Genomic DNA, 12606 nt, shown 5'->3' with positions numbered 1-12606 from the left:
GGCCGAGCCTGTTTGTTGCACGCACCACGCCGGCGCGAGCGCGCAAACACAGCACGCGGGAAGCCCCTAGATGGCCAGCGCCGGCAGCAGCGATAACAGTGGTGTGGGGGTTCCCATATGCACATTAAGCGTGAGAGCTGTGTGTGCATTGATACTGGTGTATAACATGTGTGTTTATTAGGTGCAAACTGTGAGGGGATCAAGCACCTGGATTTATAAGTATAACATATACATGTGGTGTCATGTCTCTCACCCAGCTGCAGTCTTGTGCACGCACTGGTTTATTTTTAAACATTTCATGAAGCCTGGGTGAATTATTATAACACATGTAAATGATAACGTGCGTAAAAAGCTGTCACCTGTCTTACTGTCTGTGCTATGGTCTGTGCCCACACAGCTGCTGCTGTAACTGCTACTTCCGCGTGTTATTACGGCTTCTGTCCCTGCATTGTGTCATCTTCGCGCCAGATCATCACAAGACATGCCTGTGCTACACTGCCCCCTCTGGTGACTGAAATTACTACACCATTTCTTGTAAATGCCTGACTTCTCTGCTGAGGAGCTGTTTATACTAAAGGGCTGGTCCCATGCACATGTTTGTCATGCCTGGCTTGGATGCGTGTGTGTGTGGGTGTGTGTGTGTGTGTGTGTGTGTGTGTGCAGGTGGGTTGATATTTATGATAATTTCCATGCATATTCTTATTTCAATAAAATACACTTTGCAGAATCTCTTCAGACTGATATTACAGATTCTGTGACTACTACTGCTACTAATACTAAAAAGAATATCATTATTATTATAATCAACAACAACAATAATAATAATAATAATAATGATAATAATAATAATAATAATAATAATAATAGGTACTACACTAAAACAATGATAATAATAATAATAATAATAATAATAATAGGTACTACACTAAAACATATTCTTCCTCTTCTTATTATTATTATTATTAGTTGCAACTATGTGCGGTAGGCTTTATGACACATTAATATATGATAATAAACCACAGCCTGTCATACTCTATATTATGTCATCCTTAGATTTAAAATCAATGTGTGACAGCACTTGCAAATATTAAAACTTTTGCAATAAGAGGCTGAGTTGAAAAGTCTGCAAAAACTGTTCAATCCTAAATATAAAGAAAAACAAACATGAGAGTGACAGATGTGTTGGCTCATTCAAAGTGTGTGTGGGTGTGGGTGTGGGTGTGTGTGTGTGTGTGTGTGTTGGTCTGGTCTACGTGCTGCGATCCTCTGCAATCAACCCTTGTTATAAACTTCCGTCTTGCATCTAACAGCGTGATTTCTCGGAAAATGCTCTGCTGCCGCTGAATGGGTCTGTGAGCTGCGCATGCGCCTGCACGCTGCAAAAAATGTCCACCCCAGCTTAACTTCATTTCTATATTTGTGTCTTCAAACCACTTTTTTGGGAAGAGTAGACGTGGTGTATTGCATGCATGAAGTTGCAACGCTATAAACATGCCAAGTGATACAAAGAAAAGCGTTCAACTGCTCAATGAAAACAGAATTTTTAGTTGACATGGTTTTAGAAAAAAGTGGGGTGGATATTTTTTTACAGTGTGTAGTACGTCTCCCAGCCGGGGAAAACCCTGATAACACTAGCATATAAAACAGCGCTGGTCTTCTACTGGCTCACAGAACCCGCTTCTGATCAAGACAGGTCGACAAGTGGATAACACAAAGACCAGGAGAAGCTTCTCTGGAGCAAACCCTGACCTATCGGACTATTCTTGTGCATTTTTCCTCTTACGGATCATAGAACAAGCAAAGTCTGTAAGTGATTTGAAATTCATTCATCACTTCTACTTGCATTGGAATGACTTTGAGTTAAACCTTTTGCTGTTTTTAACAATAAATACTGTAAATCTGAAATACTTATATATGAATATTAAGTTGTTTGTAGCCTCTGACATCCTTAAATTACTAATGTTGTGATGCGTTTACATTTTGTGGATGGGAAACTTTACGTTGTTTTTGCGCACCATGCATTCAGACGGACTGTTATTTATCGACAGGAGTTAACTGAACAGAGATTAAGTGACTTTTTTTGAAGCTGTGTGTATGGTATGCATGCAGCAGTGCAGGAGGAGGTGTGTGGTCTCCCCGAGCAAAGCGGGTCTTTGAGCGCACGTCTCCAAATGCCCACAGATTGGATAAGGTCAAATGCAAGATCTCCCGCCCCCCCACAGAAAGAAAAAAAAATTAAGTCCGTGTGTATTTGAATGCCTTCGTGAATGCAAAAGCCACTTAAGTCCAACCAGGTTGGGTCTACTGTGACCTTCATAAGTAGTGCTCACTCCTACGATGTGAACGCCCCCCTGTTCGCCTGCATGCCCTGGCCGTGAACCCTCCCCTTGCCCCGCCAGCAGGCAGCGATAAATCTACCGTGAGACAGATGCGGGAGTGGATTCATATCAAACACTGCATTTCTCTCCCATCTTATGACTCCTTCCCTCTGTTGCTGTATATTTTAGGCAAACATGCCCGTGTCAAGGATGAGGATGAGGCCATGGCTGGAGCAGCAGATCGAGTCAAAGGCAGTCTCGGGTCTGAATTGGGTGGACAAGGTGAGACAATTTCCTCCTTAGACAAACTGGATTGGTTAAATTGCTGAGAGTGTGTAGTCGGCATATTAAAAAATGAGAACAGAAACAGACCGAAATGTTTTTGTTGTAGGGCGCGGGCGTCACCTTTATTGATAAGGGAAGTGATCTGCAAGGCTGCACGTGTCTTTATTTGATGTTTGTTCCCTTGCTGACCACGCAATATTTGCATGCTACTCTTAGAGTTGTTTGTTTGAAGCACCGTTGGGATGGGTTTTGGTGCTGAACAGATGAAAATAAATTGCAATAGTAGAGTCTTTATGAAAAGGAAGACATCTGGCAGCCTTTTACAACAAACACCCTTTGGCATTACAAGCATGTGAAAAAAGAAGTTAAGAGTTGGCTGTAACCCAAGTTGGGTCTCTAACTCACAGATGTTACAGCACTACTTTATCTGTGAGAGGGAGATGGGCCAAACACCTCAAAGAGAAATTACGAATCTTAACCTTATGTGACCAACCGTGGTTCAGTCTTTAAATAAAGACTAAAACTTGTTTGGTGTGTGTTCTTTCCTTCTGTGGCTGCTGCGACTGTGCTATGCAAATAAGATTTTTACATAATTTAAGGCCACACAGTAGAAAACTGCTAACAGTAGCCCACAAGTTGGATGCTCCATTTGAATGGCAGCCTCTTGCAAAATTTGAAAGTATGCACTCATATTTGTGTTTATTCTACGTTGAACCTTCGTTCCAACTCAGCATTTCCTTTTGTATTTTCCAGGATAAGACGATGTTCTCAATCCCCTGGAAGCATGCGGCTCGCCACGGCTGGGAGCTGGACAAGGATGCAAGTCTGTTCAAGCAGTGGGCCATCCACACAGGTGAGCAAGCATGAATAGGCACACAAACTTTGCAGACTACGCAGAAAATTCTTCTACTTTTTTTGTGAACGAAAGAAGGTATAAAACTAATTGTGCATTTTGCAGGGAAATACGTGGAAGGTCAGGTCTGCGACCCAAAGACATGGAAAGCCAACTTCCGCTGTGCAATGAACTCACTGCCTGACATTGAGGAGGTGAAAGACAGGAGCGTTAACAAAGGCCACCAAGCTGTGCGTGTCTTCAGGATGCTGCCTGCCAGCCCAAAATCTAGAGGTGAGACAACTGACAGGAAGCGAGCAAGCAAATACGTATTAACACTGGTGTGCAGCGGCTGCTGATCTTTTTTTTCGTCATCAAACGATGAGCTGTTTGAGTGACCCAAATGTTTTTCTCTCATCTGCACAGATAAACGAAGCAAAGCAAAGGAGGCAAAGACAAGGAAGAAGGTAAATACTGCAGATAGCTAATGACCATAATGATATTGGTGCAATAGCTCAACATACAGCTGCAGATGTCTGGCTCCTAAATCTCACAGATTGTGACCTCATCCTTCTCTGCAGAGCTCAATGATCAAGGTGGAGGAAGACACAGACTGCAGCGAAGCTCAGTCTCCCATGGACGAGTCAATGCCAGAGGAAACTTTCTCCACTCAGGAGAACACAGTCGACAGCACAGTGCACACAGAGCAGCAAGGTGAGGAAGAAAATACGGATAGTTGAAGAATCAACTTGAGCAGTAATTTTATTTCATTTAATTTAAGGTCACAGTATGTTAGGAATAAATTTGCCAGTGTATTAAATGCTCTTGTTTGTCTTTGCAGATTTCACATATGTGTCTACGTCTGAAGTTCCTGACTGGTCTTTGTCAGTTGAGATCGGCCCTGAGAGCTTTCCAACCAACTTCTGCCACAAATTCGAAGTTTCACCTGAGCACAGCACTGGTAAGACAACATCACATATGGCATACTTGATAAGAAATCGTTTAGGAATTCAAACAAATAGATTGACATCACAGTGCCGTACTCACAATCCCTTCTTTTTCTCTTCCTCTCCCTTCGCTGCGGCCTTCCAGAGTTCGACTATACTGACGACATTATCCAGGTAAGCATTGCCTCTGGCTCCCACTCTTATCTGCATGCATTTTTCATTGACAGGAATACCCATGTTTGTCTTATTCTGCCTGTTTGGCATGTGTATTAATAGCCCCCAACAATAATATAAGACTGTTTGGTGTGGGGAAAGTGGCTCAGAATATTATAGCCATACTCAGTCCAGTGTTGTTCTTTCAGATTTGCCAGCAACTGGAGAAAGAAACAAACTGGATGTCAAGCAGTTTAGACGGCAAGGGGTTCCTGAGCAATGAAGCATGCACCAGTCCAGGGAGCCAGTGGAGTGAATCAGCATCTTCAGGTAAATGTTACAAGTTGATGGGTCAGATGGACAACTGCCTCCAAATCCATCTGCGACATTTGTGCCCTTCAGAAAAATCTAGATATAAATGTGTGTTTCTGCAAGGGTTTGTTCAGGTGAAACACACTTAGTTAGTATTTCTCAAACATAATTGAACACTTTATTCCAAAATGCTAATTTAGTGAAGTCAAGTGAAGTGACAAATTAAAGGGGGGCTCTGATGATATAGCATTGCACACATGAGCAATAGGTTAACAAAATTAGGGTCAAATTTGAGATAACCTGACTTTTAAGGATCAAAAATGCTGCATCCTACATTTCCCACAATTCAGCGTAATAGCTTTGCATTAGACTACAGTCCACAGGCCAAATTTATAACACTTGAATGTCACTTTTTGAAATACATAGTGTTTAATAATTTAAGATATGTTCTTCGCCATCCTGACCTTTGTTTTTCCGTGTTTGTCTTACAGTTGAAGAACTAGACGACATACCTGAGTACATAACTTTGGGCGCAGGCATCACAAATCCCACAGACGACCTCTGGAACAGCTTTTGTCACCAGATGCCCTTGCTCTGAGATCTTCAGGCTCGGACAGTGCTCTGACACTTTGGACTTTTTTTAAAAAGCACATCCTGCCCCCCAGCCTCCCTTTTTGAGCCCTCCTCCCAGTTAACTCAACACCATCATCATCATCATCATCATCATCCCTCCAGTCCGTGATGAGCTGTCTCCACCACACTCTAAGCTAACACCCGCTCCCCGTCCTCACCTGTGTGCGGTGACGATCCGTAGCAGTTCAGAGAGCTTTTCCTCATCTCCCTCAACCTCTGTATGAAGCCATGAAGAGAAGATATGAAGTGCACTGATGTGTTAGGAAAACTCACATGCTGTTCATTTTCTATGTTATTGGCTGGTTCAAGGCATTTTGGTGCTCAGCTTTTTTTGTGTTGAGTTGTATTAGCACAGACATTGTGGACTTATGTGGATACATACAAGGTAGATAATACTCACCTCAGAAATGCAGATTTTCTTATTCATTATGCTCAAATATATCATGTGAAATCTATTTTTTCCGTTATGTAAACAAGTTAACTTCAGTTTAAGGGATGAGGATACGTTTGTCTTAACTTCTGGTTGAAGCTCTACTTCAAAATCTTACAGGTTTTCACTCAAGGCAGGTGGAAAACAATTTCTGTACATAGTTTTTGTTTGTGTTTGTTGTTTTTTTTTTATATAAAAAATAAAAAATCTTAATGTGAATGATTATGTGTCTTTATTGTGAAGGGCTGTAAATTTATGTGTGCAGAGATGAATGACTCTGCTCTGCTGTGGTTAAAACGCACGACTCTGACCAGATGTTTTTAAGCCTAATATTGGCACGGATAAGCCTTGCTGGAGGAAGGAAGCGGACCAAGACAAGCCTGAGCAGCCCTGATATGTGAGCGATCCCTGCTCTGACCAACAAATTTCCTTCCAGTGGCAAATAAACTGTCTCATTGGAATATTTTAATATCACTAAGTACCAAAACAAAGTCTTAAAAAGTTCAGAAATGTATTTTAAACAACACAACAGCTCTTTTAAGTATTTTATTTTTAACCTTATTGCATACAGGTCAAACTGGGTTTACAAGTTTGGAGAGCAAAATAAAAACATTCTCATTTTAACAAAGTGTGCTGTGAGATAAACTAGTTTTTCCACAAAACACTCGGTGAGGACGTCATGACAGAGAGGAAGAGTTGTCCTGCATCTGGCCTGTTACTGCAATAAATTATATTATTGATTAACACATGGTGTTTTGTTATTAGGTAGACAAATAGTAAGTAGTTGCATTAATTATTTGTCCTTCCCCATCTGGGGTTCCCCTATAATCCCCACAAATTATGAGGAAGTAATGCTGTTGTGTAATGCACTTTCGTCATGCATGCTGACATTACACACAGTGTTAATGACAACAAGTAACATTAAGATGAAGGGTGTGAGGAATCAAGCCTGGATTTTGACTGACTTGATAAAGACGTCTACATATTTTTAGCAGCTGTCATTTTCTTTTATAACAAACCGCTGAGCTGGCAGAGCACACTGAAGAGCGAGATTCTTTTCATTCATCGCAGGAATCTTCCCGGATTTGTCCAGGTGTTTGTTGATGACGTTAACCTGCACAAGTAGACTTGTTAATCCAGTTGTAAAATGGAAATGCGATGATAACAAGGAGATGGTAGCTGAGAATGTGCCACAAAGAAACTATTTGTGTGTGAGGCCTTCTGTGGGGAAAGTCACACATTTCCTAGTAGATTTTAAGATTAGAAGCAGAATGGATTCAGCTTTTATGCATGTATTTTTTTCATCACAATTGACTTTACAACCTGAACGTCTCACCCCATTGAATAAAATTAAAGTTTTAAATCTGGATCTTTTAAGAGATGTCTGGATTGTTTCAGATGCTGCTGTATGTGCAGCATGTGCTTGAGTGTGACTGACTACATTTTATTATTTCTTCAGCTGTGCTCATGTGTCTATAAGATCTTGATCGTTTCCTTGAACTGCTTGCTCTATTTCTAACTGACACACTTCCTGAAATGCCTCTCAACAAAGTTCAGGACAAAAAGGCAAGGCAGGGCACTAACGTAATGCTGCCAATAAAAGCTTGACTGCTTGCTATTCAAGTAGTTTGTGAACACCAGGGTGTCTGTAATTACAACTGCAGCCCTTTGTTCAAAGCAGGAGCTGCTGTTTTGCATTGCACTCTTGTCTGTTGAGGTTATTGCCACTGGACAAACAGGTGTCTCCTCCTTACATACAACCCCTTTTTTAATCAGCATTATTACTGAGTGTTGGTGAAAAGTGGTCCAATAGTAGTCCACATTTTAGGTACTTGTATTTTACTTGAATATTTCTATTTAATGGTACTTTGAACTTCTACTCCAAAATATTGTACTCCACTACATGTATTGGACATCTGTAATAGCTACAGTATAAATTCAGATGAGATAGAAAACAGATTACATTCAGAATAGTTACATTTGCTCCAATCTGATCGTCTACACCAGTAAAATTCTGCGTATGCATTAATGCATCCAGTAATATAGTATATAAAAGACAGGGCCGTTGCTAAGATTGTAGAGGTTAAGAGGTCACACACCCTTTAAAGTTCCCCCTCCCACCTCAAATCTATACATTTTTAATTGTTCAGATTTTTTGTATTTTTTTTCCAGGTCAATACACACTCCTGCCAATTTTATTACACAATTCCACTGATCAACTTGTAGCGGTAAGAGGCCAAAAAATGCAGCATTGCACCAGTAAAATCAGTGAAGACAACGACTGCTAGCAAACGTGGATGTAAACCACGCTGGATTTAAAATACTTTTGCTTTATTAGTTTTGAGGGAAAAATGCAAAGCAAGGCCAGGGATGGGCAGTATTTCTATTACTTGTATTTAAAATACATATTTCAATTACATTGTAATAAGGCCGATAAAAAGCAAATGTAATTTGTAACAAAATACTTGTGAGTGGAGTAATTTTGTATTTAAAATACTCAAAATACTTTCTCCAAGAATCAAAAAACAAAAATAATAGGCTACACATTTCCTATAATATTGGATGTAACAATATTTTTTACTTTTTTTTTTTTTTTTTAAATATTTTTATCTATATGTTTTTTTAAACTTGGGCCATTCAAAGTGCCCTTCAATTACCTAGTGGTCTGTTTTACTGGACTGTGCATAACATAGGAAATTGTATGTTGTGGTTGATGCTTGGGATGAGTAGGCCTATGCTACAAATGAACTGCCGCACATGGGATCAATAAAGTTGTCTGAATCAATAAATAATACTTTAGGGTAGCCTACATGTCCCTAGCTTTTTCTTCTCTTTTTCATTTGAAAAAAGTTGAACACAGGGCTCCAAAGGCTCCAAGTTAGACAGCAAACAAGTTAACTAGCTACAGTAGCTACAGTATCTTTTTGCTCACCGGATGGACCCACACTACCAGTAGACTACCTTGCTGCTCACGTCTTCCAAGTTCAGTGTGACAGATGTCAACTGGCTTGATGTATGATTTATGTCTGGGTCTGGCGACATAGCCTATTGTATAACAATAAACATGGTGATGATAGTTATAATATCAAGCTAGCGATGCATAGCCAGTGTTTAACAAAGCTAGCGATCGATGCTAACATGCTAATAACACTAGCATGCTGTCTAGGCTAGTGCATAGCCAGTGTTTCTGTTTCAAACCTGAATACTCTGCTATACCAAACTGTGAGAAAACAAGCGCAAATTTGCAACAGCTGCGACCAAATTTGCTACTATCACGTCATTAATGGATGAATCATGGTTGTTCTTTCTGGCATAGTTACTTGTGGTCTCTAATTGCAGCATGTAATTCATGTAAAAAAAAATTTTTAAAGATTTTTTTATGGGCATTTTTTGCCTTTAATTGATAGGATAGTGAAGTGTGAAAGGGGGAGAGAGAGAGGGAGAGACATGCAGCAAAGGGCCACAGGCTGGAGTCGAACCCAGGCCGCTGCGGCAACAGCCTTGTACATGGGGCGCCTGCTCTACCACTAAGCCACTGACGCCCCAGCAGCATGTAAATTTTGAGCATTTTTGGTCAAGGACTTTGAGTTATTCATGAAAAGCTTTGTGGACCAACCGACCAACCAACCGGCCGACAGAGTGACGGGTCAGAGTGGCTGATAGAGCTGCCGGTCGCTGCTAAAAAGAAAAAGAAAAAAAGTATTTTCTATATTTGAAAATACAAAATACATTTTTTTTGATACCTTTATTTGAGGGGTATTTTGTATTTTGTATCAAAATATATTTTGATGTATTTTTGCCCATTTCTGACTACAGCAGCATTTTTTAACCACCTTTTAAATAAATATTTAACCAAAAACACATGGATCTGATGCCTAAACATAAGACAAGAGTCTTTATTATATTTTTTATATTAAAATATAACCAATATCAAGATGTTCCCTAACCTAAACCGAAGTGCTCTTGTTGCCTTAACACGAGACAGGAGTCTGGAGGCAAACCTGAAGTTCTGGTTTCATGATCCTGCTCTTTGTACACCTGCCACCATTGGCTGAAGATAAATATGGCTTTTCACTCAAAAATAAATTGGTAACAAAAAAATCTTACTTTTAATTTACTTTCTTTTTACTTTTAATCACTCACAGACTTCCACTTATATATGTCTTGACTAGAACTCTTGAGTATGAGCCCCTGCGTCTCAATGAGACTACCTGTCTAAATAAAGGATAAATGAAATAAAACATGTCAGGTGCAAATAAATACTTACTTCAGAAATGTATAGTTTTATTATAAAATATGAATAATAGCACAGATACACACTTTCATCATCAAACCATAACTTCCAACATTAAGCTTTATTTCATTTTTATAAAAACACTGGTTATTCATGGCAGTTTCATTTCTTGCTCTGATGTTATTGTACATGAGCATACAGTGCATTCGCTTTAAAATACTGTGACTGAGTGGCTAAGCAGCAGGCTAAATAGCAAATTAATCATTCACTAATCAAACAGAAGTCAGGTTGATGCTTTGCAACTGTACGTTAAACGTTCAATAACTATATGAATTACCCCTTTTGTTCAGTTTATGACGTCTCTGTTTGTTTTTTCATCTGGCACTATAAAATAGCAGGTCAACAGCAGCCAAGCATATGTATTAGATAAAAATAATATTCAATTAATTTTGTTTTAACTAAAATTAATTTGTATATTAAATCAGTATATTGGAGATATATGTTTATTGGCAGTTCCCGAGTCCTGAGGTTGGTAAACTCCAGACAGAACAAACTGGAAAAAAGGGATATGAAACACAATAAATACTGACCCTAAACCTCAGTGGTCATGCATGTCCATATTTTCTTGCTGAATATATATAGTATTTGCACTAATCCCACAGTCTGTGTCTGCCTTAGTTTCAGACATACAGTTCCTGAATAGACAGGCGGCCATCTCGTCTTCCTTCCTCTGCTGCACATGTAGACATGGAGGGTACCAGGCAGATTTCTAACCTATCAGAAAAGAAAACGGTTTATGATTAAACACATTCCTGCAAATATCTATGCACTGTATATATGTAAATATTCACATTTGTGATACACATCTGTCATCTAAAGATGGCACATTTCAAATCTTTGGCAGCACCCATGTGCTTGACATGGTTGCTTTATTTGGTTACAACTAAAAGCACCCCCATTTGTTTGGATATTTTGAAAAACTTTACACGTTACATTTACAAATCTTCCAGATATTTTTGGCAGATCTGACAGCACACAATGAGAATTTGATAAAACAAATAAAGAGAAAGAGGAGAAAAACTTTGAGGAAAGTTGCAAGGAAGTGTGTTGATCTGAAATAACTTAAGAGTCATGAAGTGGAAGATCCACGAAGAGATAGCAAATTTTGCATTCAGTTGCTAAATAGAGCAAAAGTTCTACCAGTAGTAACCACAAAAAGAAAATAATGGCACCCACTTAATGCCAACGTAAACTCAAAACAAGCAGCTAGAGGTCAAAGATACAACAACGGCACTAAGAAAAAAAAAGGAAGGCATTGACAGACTTCTGTGATGTCTGGTGGGGCAATTTTTCCTTATAACAGCAATGAGCAAAGAAAAAAATAATTTGTATTTATCATACTTCATCCATTAGTGTAAGGAGCAGCAGATAAAGTGGAGTCAGTCCAAAGAACATGAGCTGGTGGGTAAAATAACCAGGGCAGTGAGACAGCATTAAACCAGTTCCCTAATTGCCATAAGAAAATGATGGCAAAACCACTAATACATTACATTTCCATGTTTCTAATGCATCATATTAACAATGTATGACCACTGTTTGAGACCAACAAACAACAAGTCATTGCTGCATTTCCATTGGCTTTTTGGCGGGCGTAGTGCCAGCAAAAGACGTTGCTTTTCACTGCTGGGATTGTCCCCCCCCCAAACGGGGTATTTCAAGCCAAAACATGATCTTGTCCTCACCATAACCATGTGATTTTTGTGCATAAACCTAACCACGCATTAACCACAGTGTTGTTGAAGCATGAAGTTTCAGTGTATCGACTACATAACAACATGCAAGTACCTGTGGTTTGCAGAAACCTTCAATGCCAACATTTCCTTCTGGTGATTGGGTTTCCTTTTGTTCAAGCTTTTTACCCTCAAACTACACTTCTTTACCTGAACGCTGGTAAATTTTGGTCACATTTATATTTGGTAAGGTCAACCCTCCATCTGAGTTTCAAGAGATTTTTCCAAAACCCATTTTGTTATCCTGCTGTACCCCCACTGTAACTGTGAAATATATCTTTCCTCAGAATATCAGTGTTGTATACTCTGCTCTGCTCAGACTCCAGTTTTGTTTCCCAGTACTGCACCCTGTACATACTATTTACAAAAACACCTGAGTGTAATTTCTTTTCTCCTTTCTACTAAATTGCCCACTCATTAATATGATTCCCATACTCTCACTGTATTTTCTTCCACTGTAAATACAATGTAGTATTTTATTATTTCCTGATTCATACAATGAAATTAAATTAAATTAAATTAAACCTATATTTCGAGTGTTAGGAATTCCTTGATTAATTGATTAGCTGATTAGATTTTATGGCGTTCAAACACACTGCTTATTATTCAGTGTGTGTTATCATCAGTGGTTTAAGTCAAAATGACAGCCTGGGATTTGATCAAAGTGCAGGT

General features: G+C 39.3%; 1 protein-coding gene across 1 annotated transcript; it reads left to right on the top strand.

The window, feature by feature from the left end:
- Positions 1-1654: 1654 nt before the first annotated feature.
- Positions 1655-6129, top strand: irf1b (interferon regulatory factor 1b). The gene is made up of 10 exons (XM_050034223.1): positions 1655-1806; positions 2508-2600; positions 3357-3456; positions 3562-3729; positions 3862-3902; positions 4017-4149; positions 4277-4396; positions 4528-4556; positions 4745-4865; positions 5339-6129. Exons 2-10 carry the CDS (start codon positions 2514-2516, stop codon positions 5443-5445), a joined length of 906 nt encoding a protein of 301 aa, XP_049890180.1. The 5' UTR covers positions 1655-1806; positions 2508-2513; the 3' UTR covers positions 5446-6129.
- The last annotated feature ends 6477 nt before the right edge of the window (positions 6130-12606 follow it).

The sequence above is a fragment of the Epinephelus moara genome, chromosome 3, assembly GCF_006386435.1.
Source record: "Epinephelus moara isolate mb chromosome 3, YSFRI_EMoa_1.0, whole genome shotgun sequence".
Taxonomy (NCBI): Eukaryota; Metazoa; Chordata; class Actinopteri; order Perciformes; family Serranidae; genus Epinephelus; species Epinephelus moara.
This window is presented reverse-complemented; position numbering and strand designations above follow the sequence as displayed.